At 37.9% G+C, this 22853-nt stretch overlaps 4 protein-coding genes across 4 annotated transcripts; 1 reads left to right on the top strand and 3 right to left on the bottom strand.

Annotated features, from left to right (window-relative positions):
- Positions 1-3: 3 nt before the first annotated feature.
- LOC108370530 (N-acetylgalactosaminyltransferase 7-like) lies at positions 4-2159 on the bottom strand (the record flags this gene model as incomplete). Its single annotated transcript, XM_017625863.1, has 3 exons — positions 1623-2159; positions 730-1206; positions 4-665 (listed from the first exon to the last, which is right to left on the bottom strand). Coding segments are annotated over exons 1-3 (1335 nt in total), but the record flags the coding sequence as incomplete, so codon positions are not given.
- A 2315-nt stretch (positions 2160-4474) lies between these two features.
- Positions 4475-9210, top strand: LOC108370533 (uncharacterized). The gene is made up of 5 exons (XM_017625866.1): positions 4475-5131; positions 5224-6562; positions 6629-8755; positions 8826-8974; positions 9036-9210. The coding sequence occupies exons 1-5, from the start codon at positions 4805-4807 to the stop codon at positions 9096-9098; spliced, it is 4005 nt and encodes a 1334-aa protein (XP_017481355.1). The 5' UTR covers positions 4475-4804; the 3' UTR covers positions 9099-9210.
- Positions 9211-9873: 663 nt separating this feature from the next.
- comt (comatose) lies at positions 9874-17493 on the bottom strand. Its single transcript, XM_017625867.1, has 11 exons — positions 17389-17493; positions 17220-17308; positions 16845-17063; positions 16613-16758; positions 14026-14507; positions 12658-13182; positions 12309-12599; positions 12048-12232; positions 11813-11971; positions 11615-11746; positions 9874-10588 (listed from the first exon to the last, which is right to left on the bottom strand). The coding sequence occupies exons 1-11, from the start codon at positions 17395-17397 to the stop codon at positions 10501-10503; spliced, it is 2325 nt and encodes a 774-aa protein (XP_017481356.1). The 5' UTR covers positions 17398-17493; the 3' UTR covers positions 9874-10500.
- An 84-nt stretch (positions 17494-17577) lies between these two features.
- On the bottom strand, positions 17578-21024 carry CycK (cyclin K). Its single transcript, XM_017625868.1, has 3 exons — positions 20584-21024; positions 18659-20515; positions 17578-17590 (listed from the first exon to the last, which is right to left on the bottom strand). Exons 1-2 carry the CDS (start codon positions 20935-20937, stop codon positions 19526-19528), a joined length of 1344 nt encoding a protein of 447 aa, XP_017481357.1. The 5' UTR covers positions 20938-21024; the 3' UTR covers positions 17578-17590; positions 18659-19525.
- Positions 21025-22853: the final 1829 nt, after the last annotated feature.

Raw genomic sequence — 22853 nt, 5'->3', positions numbered from 1 at the left:
GTCCATAAACCACTGGAAGGATTTACAATTTAAACGCTTCTTCAGCGCCAATTGCTCGCTTATGTCGCCCATATCGAGATACCGGGCCAGCGGTTCTCTTGTATAGAAGTATTCCTTGTGTGTATCGTCAAACCATGTCTCAATGACACGTTTGTAATTGATTGTGATCAACGGGCCCTTCTTTGCCTGCGCTAATTTGCCGAAGTTGTAAGGCATGAAGCCGCGATAAACATGGCCTACACGCGAACACGGAACCCACTCAATGCTGCCACCGCACTGCCATATTTTGAAGCTCAACTCAAAGTTTTCGCCACCCCATACCAATAAACCTGGATCGTATGCACCCAATTCCAAAAAGTATTCGCGATTAATGGCAAATAGACCACCAGCATGTGTAGGACTGCGATATGGCTCTGAATTGTGAGCACGGCGTCTTTGTTCCCGTCTAGGCACTTCGTTTTCTTTGTACAACATGCCCCATTCAAATATTCCGCGAAAATGCGAATCGCCACCATAAACAGGGCGATACTCGAAGGTTTTATGATCAATCCCATCAATAATAGGCACAGTCATGACAGTTCGATCCCGGTATATGGGTGCTAAGAGCGGTGGTAACCAGTTCGTATTCACTTCACAATGAGCATCGAGAAAAACAATTACTTCGCCTGTAGGTAAAGAAATAAAATAGTCATAAAAAAATCGATGTAAAACAACTAAACATTACATTACCTGTGGCTTCTTGTGCACCCCTCGAGCGTGTACGGATAAGTCCTTCGCGTTCTTCATTGCGGATCAGTCTTACTAATCCATCGAATTGAACCAGATACTTTTCTAATTTCTCACGTAAGTCTTGCTTGTCTGAATAATCATCAACCAAAATAATTTCATGCAATACATGTTTCGGTGAGCGGTCAATCACTGAATGAACAGTGCGCATAAGCACTGAGAATCCTTCATTATGAAAAACAACAATGACGCTAGTTTTTGGTAAATCATATGGATAGTCCCAACGTTTACACTCCTCTAAACGCGTATCACGCACAGAACGATGCATTGATATCTCATCGGAGCATGCGATATTCATGCCATATTCCATTTCTGACTCGTCTGCTTTATTCTTCTTGTCAGCAGAGAGTTGGTGTGCTTCGCCATTTTCGCCTGGTCCGGAACGTTCCTCTGCATTTTTCGGTTCGAAATTACCAAGTCCTGAAAACAGCAAAACAGTTACTTAATATATTATTCTAACAAAAATACTTTTAAAATACTTCAAATGGTATATTTTTGGTAGGTTTTCAATAAGTAAACACAGAGCGATACTAGCATTCTAAAGACAAAATGAAGGTACAATATGTATGTATGTACATGCACCCATATATCAAACATGTAAAATAACCTTTCTTATGTTAACACAGTTGGCTACTGGCTTTCTCTTTACCTTAACCAAGTTCAATGTTAGTTTTTTTTTGTGTATGATATATTAAAGCGCAGCAAGGTCAGTGGCAGTCAATGAACTTTATTACTAAAATACCGGCTATGATAAAACAGGTAAAATCTTATAAATAGAAGATACCTACCTAAAGATAAATTAAAATTATTTATTTGTCTGAAACAAATTAACATACCTTCGACAAGTTTCGGCACCTCACGTGGCCTTCCCTCTAATTTCTTGTATATGGATCTTGCGGGTTTGCCATGGAAGCCATTTGGTCCACGCTTGGCATCGTTCCATGTTACCAGCAGATAAATTAGCGGCAATATGATCAAACAGCAAAAGATTAAGCGGCAAAGCCGGCCTCCGCGTACATTACTAACACGCATTTTCAATAGAAACTGAAATTCGCAAGATAATTTGATATTTTCTAAAGATATTTATCAACTCCGCTGGCAGCCGACATTCGTATCTGTCGACGTGTCGCAAGCGCGGCTCAAGCTGCTGCTGCCCCAGTTGATACCAAGAAAACCAATAACAAAAACACGGGCGACGAAAGCTAGTGGATGAGAACGGACTTAGAAACGAGTATTTCAAGCGATTAAAAGAGATTTTTTCTAACTTTTCCACACATGTACTAAATTGCGAGAGTTTTAAAACTCATTTTTATGGCTTATTTAATAAGTTCACTTTTTTTAATCAAATATAAGCACAGGTGAAATAAAACAAGTAATTTGCAAATATACCTTCTGAGCAGAGCTGCCAGATCTTAAGAACGATTTCATTTGGTTGGACAAATATTGCGATAAAATAAAAAAATTGGGAAAGAAGCAGGGCTGCCAACTTCCCTCAAACCACGCCGTTTTTTTCAATTTATCACAAAGACCCAAAATGGCTCTTTTGGAAAATATGAATATTTTAGTAAATTTTTGTGATATCCTTTGCATGTACATACTTTTTTTTCAACTAAAATTTTCTAATTTCTATAGTGCATACAATTGGTTTATCTTACTTTGGCACTGGAATTTTGTTCTAGAAATGTGTTTCTGATATTATTGCTGAATGGGGAGAATAAGAACGAATATCACCTCTTTTGGAACTTTTATTTTATAGCTTAGTATCCAGCTCTTAAGAAAAGCAAAAACTCCATATAAAATGACGTACAAGAAATGGTTAAGAAATTTTCTTGAGTCAAATTTCCTTAAGGCAGTACGCAGTTCTTCAGAAATTTAGTACGCTTTCTACTACGGTTTTCTAAAGTTTTTTGTGAAGAAAGAGCATAAGGCAACCCAGGTTTGCAACAGAAATATATGCCCGTTCCATTATTTCTTGAGGAAAGAGTGAGGCAACAGGCTGTGAGGTATCAAAAATGTCAAAATTCCTTGGACACACACGCGAAATAATGGCAATTTTTTCTTGACCGTTTTCTTAAGAACTGGATACTAAGCTTAAATTTGATACTTTTTTATCGTAAATATGGTACTTCATAGCTAAGCAGAGTGGGCAACCCTGGACAGAAGCATCTGTTTTGCAGAAATATTGCGCAATATTTTTTAACTCCTTCATGGCCATGACCATGGGTGCCACACGACAAAAAATTTTCTGACCAGAATTTCCAAAAAAAAAATACCTAAAAGTTGTCAAGTAAAGAGCGAAATACACCACACAAGCGGTTTGACAAACCAAGCGAAATTTCCCTTTGCTTCAAGCCATTTGTGCTGTGTATGGGGGTGTTTGAAGGTTTGACGGCGGTTTGTCAAACCTTCAAACACCCCCATACACAGCACAAATGGCTTGAAGCAAAGGGAAATTTCGCTTGGTTTGTCAAACCGCTTGTGTGGTGTATTTCGCTCTTAAAGAACAACGTTTTATTATACAGTAAACTGTAAAAAACAAACCTCAAACAATAAATTGTTTTATTAAACGAAAACCAAACATATGAGGCTATGAGGATCAGAGAGGCATATCCACAACAAAATTTTTAGTAATATGAGAGAGAAAGATCTATAAAAATAAAATGCGGTATTTTACAAAAACAATTTCCACCTACGTGATACTACATATTATAGTAAAAGAATCCTATGAAAGGAGTTGTTGTAAAAGAAAGCCCATTTCGTTTTAAAAAATTGTGATGAAATTTCAATTTAAATGACTCTTCACCCAATTAGGATCGAAAGTTTTGGGGAGTAACATCGATACACCTATATTTCGATGCATCGGAAAAATTAGCAACGATGCTAAAATGGCTACATTACTTTATTCATTCCAATCGTTTGGAATAAACTGTTTTGTTTACTTATTCTTTAGAACGTTCCTGATGATATGTTAACGTATATTTCAAACGCATTCTGTTTATTCTGGCTGTGAAATAGGATTATCTGGAATGTATGAAGAAATGCAGCCAGTAAATCGCCAGAGAAACTTCAGGGCTATTCGCAATTCGGTTCATAAGAGCTGACAAATTTATGCAATTGCAGAAATATGCCATGTGAGCGGCCTTTATTAAACTGTCATGGTAAAACTTTTTTAATCAGTTGATAGAAATGTCAACCAGAGTTGCAAGGCATAGCATTTTTATGCTATGGATTTTCGGTATTGCAAATTTGTCAAGCCATAACAAATGCAAATGCGTGTATTTTATTTGTGTATTGCAAATAATTTGCAATACAAATTTGCAATGCAATGATGCTAGGCCATTTGCACCTTATCGCGAATAGCCGTATCGATATAACGATAGTCTACGATGTTTTACAATTTCTTACCGGCCGTCTTCACCTACTTGAAAATCTCGCTTGCAGTTTACTTTTTTTCTAGCAAGCGAGGTGCGCCGCAGTGTTGCCACACATAGGCTTTTTCTACCAAGTAGGAAGGTTTATTTCCATTTGGTAGGTTGGTAGATTAGATTGGATTTTGGTAGGTTTTACGACAATAATATTTATTTGCGAAAAATAGAATATAAATATTAATCTCCAAACATTTTAGCAACCTTGAAAAGGACAAGTCCACCATTGTCCCATTTACCAAACGAAGGAAAGTGAACTTGACTAGAAGAGCGAAGTATCTAGGGATAACTCTAAACAAGAGGCTCAGTTGGAAAGTTGAAATAAATTACTTCAACTGAGCTAATAACATTTTTAAGGGAACCTATTGGAGCCATTTCAATTTTCTGCTCAAAGTCACTTTTTTTTCTTGTACGATTGAAAAACAGGAATGATGGTTCAATGTACTAGATATGTCAGTTTTCAAAAAACATCGAATGGATACATCGACTATATCGAGTGGAAAATTTTCGATGTATCGATGTTTTACCGAAATCCCTATTCTGTTCAAATTTTTCCAACGCGCCCGATGGCGCTTTGTAAAACGTAAACAACAATGCGTAAAGTCTCGCAACTTCCGCGCACATCCCGGGTTAATGAAAAAATAATTGATTATTATCTGAAATTCGGGCAGGAGCGTGATTTAGAGAAATATATGCGTCTATATTCGCCATGCGGACACCACTGTGAAAGCAGGAGCCGCAGTACCACAACCATCAGCAGTTGTCACAGTGAGGATGAAGGACGCATTTTCAGACGATTGTTTGATCAAGATACAGAAACATCTACAGAAAGCGATTCCGAAGCTAATGAAGTCATTGTACCAATTGATTTGGAAACAAAAAATATGCCTGAAAAATATAAGAAGCCCAAGGGAGATGAGGTAAGTCGAACTCATATATGTATATGCCTAGAAATTCATACATACATACATATGTATATGGGTATGTATAATTTTGTAACTTTCTCGTCTAGTGTACGTCGTCTGCTCCTGACCTGCACACGCCGCCACCACGTAGGCAAAAAGACACTGACACAAGACAAACGCAAACTCCTGAGTCCATAGCCAAGTCCCACAGGCGGCTCGAATGGGATTCATTAGGGGATGTGGGCTATAAGAAGTCTTTATCAACTAGTAATATAAGCATTTTAGAGCGTTCTGTACTTAAGGAATATTTTCAAGAGATATCATCCATTAGCTCTTCGAAAAAAGAGGCAAAAGTTACTAATGATGGCGCAAATCAGCATAAGCAGGACAAACAAAAAAGCACCCATAAAGCCGAAAAAAATGGGGCCACAAAAATTGATGCCAATCAAGCTAAAAAAGATAATAAACCCAAGGAAACAAATCAATCGAAACAGTATGTAGAAAAGTATACTCTCAGCCGCAGCACTCCACCCCTGGCTTCTAGCACTATGATGACTCCAAAAAATCAAATAGATATTTCTAATGCAGGGTCACGACCCAAACTAGTGTCCACAGGCACATCAATGTCGCTACAGAAGAGATATGATCAATACGCCCAAACATCACTGCAGCGCTTGCCTCAACTTGCATCACGAGAAGTTCAAGTTACTATGTCATCCGCTGCATCAGCAACATCTTCCACCGCTGCCGACACTGCGACACCCAGCAGTTTCGATTATTATTCCTCGCGATCGACACATTCTACCACTGATGTTGAAGTTCCCATGAGGAAAGGGTCTATAAATAATAAACCTAAACATATAATGAAAACCAAAGAGCGCCAAAAACAACAACAACAACAAAAACAAATGCATCCATTCGTGGCAGGATTACATGAAATGCTAGCTTCTAATAAAACGGTTAGCTCAAAGAAAGATAGTATATCTAAAAACGCCAGTGAAACGAACTTACTACAAGTACACGACACTTTAAAACAAATGCTTACTGAAAATAAAGAAAATTCTACAGCATCTTCGTCATTATTAAATTCTCCACAACTGGATTTAGGCATCCAACTGCTTTGTTCACTCATAGATGCGCGAAGCTTAAATCAAAGGCAAAAGAAAAAACTTGTGCGAGATATTGTAAAACGTATATCCACACTTAATATAGATGACAACGTCGCCGATGGAGGGGAACGAATGGCTAACCCCTGCGAAAATGTTGTATCTGCTCAGTCCAGTGCAAGTGGAAAAAATATATCAACAAATCCTGTTATGGAGGCTACAATTAAATCTACTTCGACCGTTACGATTGCGAGAACGGCGAAAGGTCCAATCGATATCAGCGATATGCTCCCAAATAGCACTAGCGATGAAGGAGGAGAACAGCTGGTACATGTAAATGGTAAATGATTAAAAATGTTCAATATATGTATGTATTTGTCTTAGTTAACCTAAATTTTATTTTAAGTTATAAGCAAACCATCGCCACCGACAACGTCAGCCAAAGCATTAGCGAAAATGGATAAAGAAAAAAGTAAGAATGTACGAAAAACACAAGCAATGCAGACGCGCATGCGTACGGACTCACATGCTGAAAATGGCAATCCGCCAAGGCTGACGGATCTAGTTGGAAGTACTATAAAGGAAACATCTAAAAGTTTAGTAAAAGCGCTTACAAGTGCGGAGTTGAATTTAGATGCCCACTCGGACAAAGACTCCTCTGTCTCAAAAGCAAGCACCACTTCTAGAGATGTTACTACACAGAAGACGCTAATCAATGTAGAAAATGCTGGAGCTTCAGACACAGATTTAGACGTAGCAGGCAATTCAACCATGCGCGAGTGGTTGAATCCTATGACGAAATCTGAAATTGAATATGAAGAGAAAAAGCTGGAACTTGCACGCCACGCCGCCAAGCGTGATAAAATATTAAAGCGCGTAAATGGCGAAAAAATGGATACCGAACGAAGATCGCAACTAAAGTGGATTCAGTCGGAAATTCAACGCTTAGAAACATTGCGCTCTCTGTTGTCCAAACCGAATATGGAGCGCGATCATGAAGGGGAAACTATACATTCGACAATTAATGACGCAACTGCACATGAAGCTGACAAGTTATACGACACTGTTTTCTCAGATCAGCAAATAGCATCTATGACAACCCCGACCACATCCTCCACACTAAGCAGTGGTAACAAACCGATGCAGGAAATAGAAGTGATAATTGAAGAATCAAACGAAGATGTTATAGTGCTAGATGATAAAATAAAGCGTTCGAAGCAACGCAAGCGAGAAACCCAAACCGTCTACGATAAACCCACCGAAACGGCCAACACGTATGACAATTTAACTGCCAGCAAGGCACGTTTTCGTACTGTGACCGAAACAGTTACTACGAAAGAAGAACAAGTGCTGCCAACTGAATCTGTACGGTCTGGTACACCCGTACCGTCATCACCACCAAAGCAATTGTCCGCTAGCAAACAACGCCAGCAGCAACGCTCCAAAATCGATACGCCTTCCTATGACAGTAATGACGGGGAGAGTGTTGGCTCATTTGCAAAGCAGCGCAAGCGTGAATTTCTAGAGCAATACCGCAACAAGAAGCGCATCCATTATGAGTCATTGCTACATCAACAACAGCAGTTGTTAATTCAACAGCAACAGCAGATTATTCATGAATTGCAGCAGCGCTGCAATGTAATGTCGCATACGCCGGCAGGTGCGGCAGTTGGCCATTATTCTGTACCGCTTAAAATGCACAACAACTATTGTCCATGTGTCGCAGAGCAGCGGCCATACCATCAAGCATATTTTCGAAAGCCATGCAATGACATAACTGCCGCACCGCCACGCCCACATACACAACCGCAATGTGCGCCATGTCCTCCTTGTCCGCCGCGAGCTCAAACACACCAGAGCGCTGAAGTCAATTATTCACGTAAAACACAAACAATTCATAGCGAACAGTCAACTTCGTCAATATTTTGCATTTCCTCGGAAGTCTCCATACCAATGGGCTCAAGCAACACAACTAGTTCCACAACAACAACTACACATCAGTATGATGACGTCGCAGGCGTGGGCGCTATTACAGCCGGAGTTGGTGTGCAAACTGGCGCCTCTTTACGGCGCACGCAACCTATTTTTGGCAGGCGGTTGCCCTATGACCACAATCAAGCAAGAAATTTGCCAAACTGGACCGCCTCCTATCCGCAGCCGGTTTGTTCGGGTCAATCGATTAGTGTGCAAGTAAAGCCAAAAGCCATAGCCTATGTTATACAATTTGACAAGAAGACAATGTCAACCACCACAACTACGACAACATCAGCATCGCAACCCACTAACTCTATTTCGAAGCCCAGCAATGAAATGAGTGATTTGATGAACGCTGAACCGAAACTATGCGCCCTGCAAGATTACTTAGTACGTGCCAAACCCCAATTTGTAGCCCATACGAAGGAGCGTAAGGCTATACTTAATCAAATACAAGCGCTGCGTCAAGAACGTGGAAGAGAACTACGTGATATAATTGAGAATGCAAGTGAAAATTCCATGCATAGCCGATTGCAACGTTTGCCACCGCCTGCAACAAGTGAGAATCAACTGCGTGTTTTACGCTTTGGAATTTTTGATAATTTTAAACTTTTTCTTGAATATTTTAGAACGCTTGCGCATCTTTGCCACTAAAGAAATGAAAGCAATTACACAAAGACATTTTCAAAATTTGCCGGAGGTTGTGAAGCAACAAGAGCGTGTACGCGAGGAACGCCACCGAAACGGGAATCGCTTAATAAGAGATATTTTCAATCAGGTTAGTTGTACTTTAACTGCTTATATCTAAATATATAAAAAATGATTTCTTTATTTTGCAGCGCTTACAGCGACGTGTTCGCACTGGAAAGTTATCATTAAATCACAGCAAAACAGTGATTTAAAGACGCTATCAAGACAGTAACCAAATGTTTGTGAAGAAATTCAACTTTTTAGCGCACAATATATTTCTTTAGCGAATTTAATATTTAATAAAAATGATAATATATGAATGGACCGTAGCGAAATATTAATGAAAATAGGAGCATGGAAGTTGATATGCCTTTACAAGAAATCTGTCAGCATTAGCTGTTGCAGATGAACGCCGTAACCACACAGATAAGTTAGGGTCTGAACCAACGGCGACGGGCCCCAAACATCGACGCTCCTTGTGGTAAAATATCAGAGACAGACTTAACAACTACATAGCTCTCTCTCGGCTGAACTCAGAAGTGGCAAACACCTGCATCCAACTACTTTGTCCGCATTCTCGGCCTCAGACTCTAGTCTAGTCTGGGTATGAAGAGGTACCCTGGGGAGTTGAGCACAGCTGCACTTCCACAAGTTTGACCCAGTAACATTTTCGATCACAGTGAGTTTTTTTGTTATTAATTACTTTATTTTTTAATTTATTTTTATTAGCATTCGGTTATAATTTAATTTCAAATATGGTTTACATACATATATGCAATGAAATAATTTAACCATTTATCTCGAGGAAATCAACAATATTATATTATAGATATTTTAACTTTTGTTTTAACTAATTGGACTTTTGACATAACTTTACTGGCTATTCTTCACTCTGAAACAAAATGCTTTACAAAAAAAAATATCAGCATAAGCATGACGCACTAACTTACGCCCGAACCTAATAAGTTTGGAATTGCTTGATTTTACTATTTTAATTATAAGAGTTTGAAAAAAAAAAAAAATGCATCTATAGATCGAATGCATTACAATCTGTTAGAAAAATACGCTGAATTCGCAAGGGGGTAGTTGGCAGGGATTTGACGCTGAAGTGATGGTCCTTAGTGGGAGGTATAACTTGTCAGCTAATGTTCGCTATGTGAATGAGGGCATTTTCTCAATCCTATCAATAGGTTTGTGTTTTGTTTTTTAGCAATACAATTTTCAAAGGTATTATATTTTTGAAAAGAAAACTCAGCATTCTCTCTAACAGATTGTACGCATTTAGTTATATATAATACTACTACAAATTATATTTACAATTTAATATTTAAAGAAAATGTACTACAAATATGAAGTTAACTCCCTTAACACTACTAATTGAGACTTTGTTTTAAAGTTTCTTACAGCATACTTAGACACTCATAACATTTGAAAGATTTTTTTACGATTTAACAAGCAGGTAAATTGGTTTTAAAATTGCCTAATCTTTACTAACAAAAGCAAGCTAAATGGTTTACTTTAATATAATAGTTATTTATTAACAATTAACAAGTCAACCAGTTTTGGCGTAGTCATCATCGAGCGGACTTTATGAGGGCAAGGCAGAGAAGCGCCTCACTTTCGATTTTTTCTTTTATTTAAGAGCTTGTGTGAAATCTTCTTTCGGAAGTGAGAATACATAGATTTCATGTGAATGTTGAATCTGCATGTTTGAAAAGATTTGACGACACTGATTTTCTTTACTATGTAATTCAAAAATTTACTTAACATTTTTTGGAATGTGGGGATTTATGACGAATGTGTTATATGTATATGATACTATTGCAAATACAAGTATGCATCTTTGTACAAATGCACTACATAAATTTGGTTATGAAATAAGTATTAAAAACGAAAGCCCGTATGTAGGACGGTTTAAGGAAGCGAAGCGAGGCTATCAGGTCTTAGAGGTGTTAGTGTTAAGAAGGATGTTGAAACACGAAAGTCTAGCATTACTTATAATATAACACAATTTCCGTAACTGTAGCTTTTGGGCAATAGGTACTCATAAACTTCATACCACTCAATCACATATCACTCAGTAACTTTTTTGGTCAAAAATTCGCATTTAATACCTTTATTACGTTTTAATTCCATTTTAAAGCCTACAAAATGTTGCTAATTCTTATTTCGTTCAATCTGTATGTATGTACCTTAGTAAAATTCTCGTGTAATACTATATATGTAATTGATGCTCTTCTATCAAATCACTATTCTAGTATGTTTCTTTACTCGATTTAGTCCGGAAGATATTGTAAATGTGTGTACGGGAACGACTTCTGACTAAATACTGTACACCGAACGAGTAAAGGAACAGTGAGTTTGTTTTCTCACTATTTAATGGCTAGCTTGAAAACCGTCCACCAACACTGCTTACAATATGGGCTAAAAATTGCCTTCCTTCAAAGTAATTAATGTTGCTCCACCAAATGTATGCATTTATGTATATCGCTGCATGTGCACATGCATATTCTTTTAAATGATTAGCATTATTACGTAATAGAATAAAATATTTTGTTTTTCATTAATTTTTTTGATCATTTTATGTACTTAGCTTTCCACTTGTATGTATGTATGCATATATGTATTTTTGTTAAGTTATTACTTTAACACAATTTCTTTTCTTTATATTCAGAAAACGTCTTTAAGCTCCACTATCGAAAAATTTAATTCTCTACGGTATAGTTACTGTTCTTTGTTACTCATTCCCAAGAAATTTTCTTCCTCCATTTTGGAGAGGAATTTAATAGCTCGATGCTGGGGCTCAGTTTGCCGCGCCATATCAATGAGACCGAGCAATGTTTTAATTCCAATGAATATCCTTTAAAACAAAAGTTATTAATTATATTGTGCCCAGAACTAAGCTATATAAACTATTGTTGCTCACCTCTTGCCCGCCATCTTTTTGCCAATAGCCTGTAATTCACCCTTGCTGAAAATCTCTGCATGCTCAAGCACGGCTACAACGTGTTCGGCACTTGATAGATTTGGTACGTGTAAGCTGGATGTGAAGGCGGTCAACATTTCCATTTCCTCGAGCACAGCCCTAAAGAGTTATTGATAAAAAAAAAGGTGTTACTATTAGAAAATCATACATATTTGTTGTACAAAGAGTTCATTACCGTCTACTTGAAGTGACCAAAATGAGCAATTTGCGTCCCTTTGGTGGCTGTTTCTTGAGCAAAACCAACAATGCTTGCAATGTGAGATTCGAATAACGTGGTCCAATTGAACCATAATCCAACAAACGTTCTACATTGTCTACTACAATGCAACTCAACGTAGAGCGGTAAGCATCATCGAAAATCTACGGTGCAAAAAAAGAGAGATAAGAAAAAACTTAAAATTGTTTTAATACATGTTACAGCACATTCCAAATTTACCTTTCGAATGTGCAAGCATTTAGCTGATTCGGTATAGCCGACCATATCTTCTGGTGAGCACACTTTAACAAACGGGAAATCCGACATTTTTGCCAATTTAGCAGCCAGCGCTGTTTTGCCAGAATTGGGTGCGCCCTCAATGAGCACTGACACCAAGCCAGAGCTTTCGGTGGCCTTTGCCTGCTGCACATACAGCATACCGTCCTCAAGTACACTGGCCACAGGTTGTCCCCAATTGATGATACCACGTGAAAGCATATTATCCAAAATTTCTTGTGCCGTGCCAAAAGCCTACAAAAGCACAATTAGTCAAAAGCATTTTCAATTTTCAAAGCACTCTTCAACTCACCGGTTTAATATCATTCTCCAACGCGTGCAGGAAGTCAGTTCGTGTTACTTTCAGTTTCTCCATTGCTTGTGGATCCACATGTACCTTGGCATCAGCTTTGATTAATCGATTCATAGCGGTGGATTGTGCCGCACGCACCAAACCCTCCAACTCAGCACCACTAAAGTTCTTTGTTAATGCAGCAATCTCCTTGGAATCGACGTCGGGAGCAATCTTGTTGAATTCGCGCATACGCTTTGTGTGTATGTTCAGAATTTGCACGCGACCCTCTTCGTTCGGCAGGCTGATCTCCATTTGCACTTCCAAGCGACCGGGTCGCATCAAAGCTTCGTCAATCATGTCACGTCTGTTGGTCATACCAATAACCAATATATTGTTTAGCTGTTCCACGCCATCGATTTTGGCTAGCAATTGATTAACCACTGTGTCGTGTACGCCACTATTGCCAGCGACCGAACCACGCGCTTTGCAGATAGCATCGATTTCATCGAAAATGATGATATGCAAACCGCTGTTGGGGCCGAGCTGCAGAGAGAAATCGTTTATTATTTGTTATTTTTTCTTTGTAACATAATTTTTCTATACTTTTGTTTAAGAATAATATAAAAAAAACACATATCGCTCATTTACTAAAACCAGGGATCGAAAATAATATTTTTTTCGATATTTAAATTCAAAGTTATTTGGAAAGAATTCAGTTTTTAGGAATAACGGTAACATTTTTTAGTTGAATTGAATTTTTGCTAAAACTTTATAAGTGGTATATAACATTTGTATATCGTATTAAAGGCATTCTTAATTCTTATTGAACGATATCAAAAATTTCGAAATCCGTGCTTTTGTTTTCAAGATATTTGAATTCAAAAAAAAATTATGAATTTAATCTTTGACCCTTGATAACTTCTGTAGTTTTGTTTCCCATAAAAAAATATATCGTTATACTTGCTTCAAAAACCTCTATCGACGTCCTTGTTCAAAATTTGTCGCCCCGCTTATCGTAATCGTGCCCTGCCGTCTATTTAAGCTTTTAGACAAAAAAAAGTCTAGAGATCAGCGGTAATTTTTAGCCGTTTGAAACTTGCACTTTATTCTACCAGAAATCAATGGGCAACAAAACTGCATACTCAGAATCTTTCTGGAAAATCTAATTAAAAACTCTAGAAATTTTTACGAAAGTTTGTTGAATTTTCTTTTTTAATATTGCACAAAGTTTGAAACTTGAATTTATACGGGTTTTGTTAAAGAATAAACTATTTTTATCAAAAAATAAGATAACAACAAAAATAATATATTAAAACTTGTTAAAATGTGGTGCGGCTATAATTATTTCGACCACTGTATATCCACTTTCCTTTGCACTTTACTTACCCTTTTCTCTTCCTCCTCGGCCTCAGCAAAGAGTCGTCGTATATTTGCTTCCGATTCGCCTACATATTTGTCCAAAATTTGTGGACCATTGACAATTTTTGGTTCGCGCGCATTCAACATAGTGCCAATTTGACGTGCCATCAGCGTTTTACCAGTACCGGGTGGGCCATACAGCAGTATACCTTTGACGTGTTTGCAGCCCAGCTGCTCCACAAGCTCAGGGGGGAAGACACGCGATGCAAAAGCACGACGAAAGATGGCATTGAATTCTTTATCCAAGCCACCAATACCCATCTTGCCGAAATCCCAATCTGGATTGATGATACTCTGGCGTACTATTTTTCCTTTGGACTTGCCTTGTAAATTCAGCGAAGAATTCTCAGCTTTCTCAAATTGTACAATTGTATTGCCAAGTATACGACCAAAACGTACATTCTTTGAAGTCGTTTCCTTGCCCTCGCCAAGTGACTTTGGATCTACAGCTAAGGGAATATTTACAAAGATTCATTCAAATTGTTAACGATGATTTGAAATACGAGTATTAAGATATTTCTTTTGAGAAACTCTGTGGTTGTGAATAAATCGTTTTAAGGGCAAGAGACAACCTTTCGGTACCATTTGCTTAAATTGTGGCGGTAAAATAAACATTTTTTCAGGGCCCTTACTCTGTAGTTCGAATCGATAGTAAATTTGTTCGAATTCGAACGATTGGTACTAAAAAAGGATTAGGCGTTCGAATATAATTTCTTTTTGATTCGAACTACAGAGTAAGGGCCCTGCTTTTAAAATTTTAATAAACGTTGATTGCCTTTAACTGTAGTATCGATAGTTACATAGGTGGGGTGCGATAAAGCCATGCGAGATAACGCCATATGGCTCTATCTCCCATCCAATTGCGAGGTAAAGCCATATGGCATTATCACGCTTCGTATTGAGAGATAATGCCATATTTTTTTTTTTTTGTCAATTGTGAGTTNTTTGCTTGCTTTTAAAATTTTAATAAACGATGATTGCCTTTAACTGTAGTATCGATAGTTACATATCGACTGCTGAGTGGAAGATCGACCTATCCCGGCAGCCAGTACGAAAACGCACACGCTCAAAACACTTTTCAAGAGCGCCCTATTTCAAAATTTTATCTCAGAATTNGGGCCCTGCTTTTAAAATTTTAATAAACGTTGATTGCCTTTAACTGTAGTATCGATAGTTACATAGGTGGGGTGCGATAAAGCCATGCGAGATAACGCCATATGGCTCTATCTCCCATCCAATTGCGAGGTAAAGCCATATGGCATTATCACGCTTCGTATTGAGAGATAATGCCATATTTTTTTTTTTTTNTAAGGCCATATGGCGTTATCTCGCATGGCTTTATCGCACCCCACCGGATTTTGCCAGTTGGGACTATGACATGTCACCGATTTTTCCCTTTTACAGAATGCTTACACCTTCTTGAATGCATATAGAGCAGAAAATATTCCGTAAAAGGGAAAATCACATGAGAGATAAAGCCATACGAGATAACGCCATATGGCCTTATCGCTCTTTGAAATTGGAAATAAAGCCATACAGAAATTTTGGCGCGAATATGGCTTTATCTCTCTTTGAATTGAGTGATAAGGCCATATGGCGTTATCTCGCATGGCTTTATCGCACCCCACCAGTTACATATCGATTGCTGAGTGGAAGATCGACCTATCTCGGCAGCTAGTACGAAAACGCACTCTCTCAAAACACTTTTCAAGAGCGCCCTATTTCAAAATTTTATCTCAGAATTTGGTTAAAGAATGCCCTATCTCAGGATTCGGTTCAAAAATACCCATATATGTAATACTCCTATATTGGCAGTAGGAATGTTCGATATCGTATCGATTATTCTGAATATCGATATTTCATGGCACGATAATCGATTTTTTTAATCGATATTCCAAGGTCGATATATCGAAGACATCGATACTTTGCCCGCAATAGATATTTAAGTTTAAATTTATTTTCATCTATAAAAAAGTGTAATGGAAAATACTAAAGTAGGTTTAATCAGCAGCTTGTGTGATTTATTTAGCTTTTAAGTTTGACATACCGCTTGAGTCGACCGACATACCGTTTTAATCCTCAGTAAATATACAAGATGGAAATAACACAATTAGATGAGTTGATAGGCAGGTCTAATACTCTATTGAATTGGGAGTAGGATTTTCAGCATCGATTTTTCCGATATCGATATTGTTCAGCCCGATATATCGCCATATCGATTTTAGATGCAATGAATTAAATCGATTCATGATATCGATACGTTCTTAAATATCGAGCATTCCTAATTGGCAATAAACTCACAATAATTTAACAAATAATCACTTGCCAGATGTTAATGTAATGTTTCTTTGAAATCCAAATTCAATGGGAGTTGCCCCTTACTTTAGAGAACTAATTTGAAGTAAAGGCCAAAAGGAAGATATTGTATTTTTATAGTCTGTAGTCCTCATAATAACTCTTATTATTTTTGCTTGCCTAAATTCTCACTCAATTTCGTAAACATTCCTCGACAGAAATGTGTTAACGGTTAACGGAATTTTTTTCTCACACTCACCTTCCAAAGTTTTTACTGCAAGCCCTAGTAGTTTTTTGCCTTGAAAATCAAATACCAAAGTCTGCCCAACAGTCAATGGCATGCCAGCAAACTGCATTAAAAATTCCTTTGCCATCTGGTCAGAATCATAGGGCTCCTGTGATGTACTGTGGTGGAAAAAATTATCAAAACAAAAAAACATGAAAATTAAAATTTGGATATGAATAAATCAATAATGCAGTCAATCACTTACATTTTCTTTTGTAAGAAGTCTGTCTCGAATGATACAAGAGTTATGACATCGGAGTTGGCATCGAAACGATATGGTCTCACATCAATATCCTGATTAATGGAAAGGGTTGCCCATTTTCGTTGCACCAACGAAAAGCCTACATGACCCCTCGCTACTTCGTTGGTGTGTGCCAATGCAAATATATAATGTTGACCGGGGCCAGGTGATATGTCGGCATACCTTGAAAATGTGGAAGTTTAATTATTTTTAAAACTAAATACATAATGAATTCGTAAATCTATGAGTGGGGGGAGGCAATTGAGCATTTTTTATTTATGCATTTTTTCTTCAATAAATACCACCCCACACGTCGCCCTCTTTTTTCGTGTTACGTACTTAACATCTTCTGGAAAATCGTTGATATTCACGATGGCCTTGTTGGTCACCGACAATTCGTCCGTTGGACATTTCGTTGCTTTCAGACGCTATAAAAATATGCAAGTTATTATTTTTTTTTTTAGTTTATTGTATTTGTGTTGATATTTAAAACCGTTATTCAACCTACATAGGACATTTTCTTAGGATACACCTGCACAGCACGAATAACACACAATTATCGACTAAATCTGCTTTTGCTTGCGAAAGTCTCCAACCAGACTGGTAAGTTGGTGGAAAAATCCAGGGAAAATAAGGGTAGATGCTTGTTCTTATTCTTCTTACACCGAATATCGATCCATAAGATAGCAGATATGTATGTAGCTATGCACCTGCAATGCCAACAAATAGAAAACTTCTAAATTTGAAGTTAAATGTAAACAATTTTTAACAAATAAAAATTAGTTCGTAATTTGTATGGCAAAAAGTATGAACTAAAGCGTTCTAATACACCCATAATCTAATAATTAGGAGCTAAAAATTACATATCTTTATGCGTAAAAGTAGTGTTATTTTATAAAGCTTTTCGCTATCAACGCCTATATATAAGTATATTTATAAATTTATAAATAAAAGAATTTGGAACATCATATGCCCGAAGAGCCAGCAGATGACTGTGTGCAACCCTTTTAATTTAATTGCATTTTTTTCAGTCAGTACCGTTAAAACAGCTTCCGTCTATTTTAAAATATTAGTTGCGTTCCCAAACTTTTCTGGGTTAAAACCTGTAAAACTGTCAAAAGGCCAAAAAAGCCAGAGAACCGAGTGCGGGGAACGCTTTCTGGTAAATTCCTGTAAATTGCAAGAAATTTCTTGCGAGTTAGGGAACGCAACTATTGACCTATCGTTTGCTGCATGCTTGCTCCAAAATGCACTTAATATCGCATGCAATAAAAAAATTAAGTGTCATGCTATTGAGATTCGGTGTTGATGGAGGGTTGTCAAATGTATGTCAAAGTTTGTTTACGTTTGCATCAGCAACATTTTTTTCCATTGCTCACGGTTTGATTGCAAATCCGGGTTGGCCATAATGGGCTCGGGTATGAGATCAGTGGCGGCGTTATATATACACACATATGCCCCTTTGATATGCTTCGTCATATTTTTGGTTTCAATAGAAGAAGTCCGGGTTGTAGTCTCTAATATCCAAAACAAAACCACGTCATTTTTGCTTTAATTTCACAACATCGCTGGCGGGCGTACATACACCGCTGGCAAATGGATTCCGCGGAACATTATACGCAGCTTCACATATCCTTAGATTATTACTGCATTGCTAGCTGTTTATAGTCAACGAAAAAGTAGCCACGACGACGCATACTTTATGAGCAAGGACAGGAACGGTCTTTGGACGGTTTCTTGTGCGTGTCAGGCTGTGCTTTTATTAATGTTGTTCTTACCTATCCTTTTGGTATTAGCCGAATTAATTCCGTGACTTTTATAAAGATTTATACTTGTTTTTCACGCATTTAACACTTTTCCGCAAATAAACTTGTCCACTGATTGCTATTGAAATTTGCTGATGACATGTATGCGCAGAGATGCCAGAGTTTCCAAAAAATTCCCAAAATGATGGCAAATTTATCGGTGCACTGTTTTCATACATTTTACAAAACATATAGTTTTCTAAAATCGCATACATATCAGTGGTCATATGGAATAGTAGCTTAAGTCGGGAGGCTGGCTTTGATATAGTGTGCCATTTATAATTTAAACCACAAGAAGTATTTGATGACACATGTGAATATTGACTTGCTATTATCAGAACTATTCCTTTCACGTTTATCTGGCAAGAGTTATTCAACGGCTTGAGACCAATGCATCATTCGCAATCGTATCCTGCGAATTGCACATTATACTAAATCCTGTCTCCCGACTCATTGTTTTTCCGAATACGGTTAAGGAAATTTCAATTTTTGCAAAATCTTGAATGTCGTAATCAAATAAATTATTCTTACAGGGTTCGGGGGTTGGTTTTGGAGCAGATTCAACGCAAGGTGCTTACACCCCTATTGCGAGTGTCGACTAGTAGTAGATAAACGACTCTTATTCGATTACAATTACAAATACGGTGTTAGACTTTACAATTAAAAATATTCTTCTGCGCATAGACCCAAGTCCCATTAACACACACTTGTTTTATTCTAACTTATTTTTAATCCCATGTATACAATGCATACAATTATTAAAAACATAAATTTTTTAAAAGCGACTATATAAACAACATAATTAGTTTAGTTTTTTGACGAGTGATAGCAAACTTTACATCACAGGTAATTACGTCTGGAGTACTGTGATCCCTGATAACCATGCTGCGGAGCTCCGCCACCACCACTCGGCCCTGCTGGCATCGAGGCGGGCACATTTGATGGATAATGAGAATTTGAATTCAACGCTGGCCCTCCCCAAGCTGCAGCCGGTGGCATGCCATAGGGCCCCATTGCCGGCGGAAGGGGAGGAGGCACGACTCCAGATGGACCACCTGGAGCGCCATAACTATGCGTAGGTGCTTGCGGCGGGGCGGGTGTTGCAGAATTGTATAGTGAATGTATTTGATGGGTTGTGACCGGAGGCGGATATATGTTGTGATAAGTTGAAGCCATTCCGACCGTTGGTATAGCGGCAGGCTCACTAACCGTAGGCGCTATTGGCCCAGAGTTAGCGAGTGATTTGATGGACTGAATGTTAGTAAGCTCTGCAGCCGGTGGTACTACAGCGGATGATGCTGGTACTGTTGTCGTGGTAATAGTAGCTGGCGCTGGTTTTACTTTTGCAGCAGGTGAACCAGTGCTAGCTGTTGTTATTACCGGCTTTGTAGGCGTAGGGCTATCAGCGCGGCTTGGAGGTTTCTGAGGTGGACTGTTTGCCTCAGATGGTTCCTTTTGATTAGGTTGATAGAGATCCAAAACTTGATGGCAAATATCTTCAAGGATTTCCATTGTAACATCCGAAACGAACATGTCCCACCAGCGATTATGACTGGGCTGACGTCCCACCCAATCGACCACAGTGAATTTACTAAGCTTACTAGCGAGATGTATTAGTGCAACCGCTATTATCTCAGGCTCCCATTGCAGGCATACAACGGTACTTAAAGAGTCATTAACAAAGTTCCACGCCATTTGTACCATTTTCTGTAATTTAACTTGATCACCACGGAAGCACTTGGCATATTTAAGCAAAAACGTGTAGGGATGCTCCACTTGTAAGTCAAATTTAATAGTTTGCAACAAAATACGCTCTAATGTCATAACCTCCTAAAAAGTGATTGAAAAAGGTTTAATTATAAATGTACTAAATACATATTCGTAGTTTCAGTACTCACCTCTTTAGGATCATCGCCAAAGGAATAAAAATAATTGTCCGATAATAATGTCCTTGCTATTTTTATAATGTCGCGACATTTCTTCGGAGTCTCTTCAACTTTGCCAGCCAGAAAAAGGCAACAGCATGCAGTAACATATCGTGGAAAGCTTTTGAAAGAGTGAAACATATAAAATCTATGAAAGTATACTACGCCGGTAGCCATCGTGTTGTGACCCAGTCCCATTTGTGTGCCACAATTCATAATAAAGCGAGCACCTTCTTTGCGATACCGACGTTCTGTCTCAAATGATATGCCATCGAGGATGGAAGGTGTATCACGTAAATCCTTTTTATCATAATACCAACAAGGCATAATTTTAAAATGCTTATTAAATTCAAAGTGCTGGAATAATTAGAAAAAATTACTCTGTTTCACACAAATCGTACAGAACAACTGTTGACAAAGGTGACGTTTATCTGTTTATAAAAACGAGCTGCCATTACGTTGTCCATACAGGGTCGCATTTCTATACGTTTGCTAATATTAGGTGTGTATAGTAACAAAAAGTAAGTACTAATTTGTACTGGAACCTGCAAGATTTTATTGGAAAAGTGTATAATAACCATATACATATGTAATACTCCTATATTGGCAGTAAGAGCTAGGGGTGGGCTTTAGATTGCTAACCCCGGAGNCAATTTACACGTGCAAAATAAAAGGAACACATACATATCGTCGCCTGGGTCAAAGATTGTCGTAAGCGCCATTTTGACGATTTTTAGTTCTAGATGCAGTTATATATTTTAAAATAAGGTCTTTCGATTGGTGTTATCAGTTCTTAGATATATCATTTAGTTTCCGAGATATTGACTACAACTTTTTCGATAATTTAGTAAAAATTTAGTTGGTAGTGCAGTCATATTAAACTAATCAATATCTTAAAAATGGCGTTCTCCATTTTTGGATATCTCCTCTAGTTTCCGAGATATTGAGTAAAAAGTGTCGTTAATTTGGTAGAAATTTTGATCGCATTTTGTCTTCTGAACCTACCCATTGGGTGAGTGATCGTTATGCGTCTTCTGAACGCCTTGATACATTAGCTGTCAAATTCAACTCTCAAAGGTACACACCAACATGTTGTCTCAAATGATCAGAAAAATATTACGATCATCTAACACGCAACTGTTCAGTTGATCAGAAGTACACAACAATGCGCTCAGAAGGTAAATACGCAACAGTTACTGAGCTGTTGCGCCTTCTGAACGTGCCCATTGCATGTTTGAAACTTGTGTTTGTAACAATGTTCCTTGTGTATTCGTCGCCTTATTCTAATAACCCAGTTATGCATACTTGCACAGCATGAACCAATTAGAACAGATCTGACCGGTTGAGAAGCAGCCATTTGTAATAGCAATTCAGAAAAAAGTGTGTGACGTTCGTAATTTTGAAGTTTGCTATTTCTGTTTTGCTTGATTTTTAAGCAATTTTCAATACATTTTTTGTGCAAATGTAATTAAAATGAAGTGCGCGGTGATTGGTTGCAAAAACACGTACAAAATAATAAATTGATTAGCACAAACATGTGCTGCAAAATTGCTTGCATTTTTTTCTTTATGCTTCGTCTTGATATTATTTGTTTACTTTTCAAAGAAAATATCATGGCGCCGAAATTACAAACGTCAGCCTGAAAATTACTTTTTTCTTTCGCTTCATCTTGTCAGATCTTGTGTAGTTGGATCATGCTTGCACTGCTATACCATATTTACGTAAAAATCAAAACCCAACAGAATTCTACATGTTAAGTGCAACGCGTTGGGTAACCGCTTACTGCCATCTCTAAATTGGCGCGTCAAGCAACTGTCAAAAATCCTCATGCTCATACAATTTGTATGAAGCATCCGACAAAAACGCGGCGCTAACGCCGAGCAAATGGAATTTTCATTTTTGACAGGGCGTCACATATTGAAGTTGGATGCAGAAGACGGAAAGAAAGAGAAGGTACAAAAAAGTGGAAGAGGAAACGAGAATAAAAACGAGAGGACCTGAGAAAACGTCAAAAATAACGACGCGTCGATTTGGTGATAGCGCGCGCTGACACTCGTTGACAATGGATAACGCAACGCTTAGCGCTCCAATTTAGGGACGGAAGTTACACGTAAAGCCCATTTAACAGATTCTTATGTGACAACTCTCATGCAAAGCTAAGTATGCATAACTGGGCTATAAAATGCATTACCAGGAATCCTTATGTGAAATGTAAACGTAGCTTCATTCACGTAATAGCAAAT

This window comes from Rhagoletis zephyria, unplaced genomic scaffold, assembly GCF_001687245.7.
Source record: "Rhagoletis zephyria isolate East Lansing unplaced genomic scaffold, Rhagoletis_zephyria_1.1 Rzeph_scaffold_04298, whole genome shotgun sequence".
Classification (NCBI taxonomy): domain Eukaryota; kingdom Metazoa; phylum Arthropoda; class Insecta; order Diptera; family Tephritidae; genus Rhagoletis; species Rhagoletis zephyria.
This window is presented reverse-complemented; position numbering and strand designations above follow the sequence as displayed.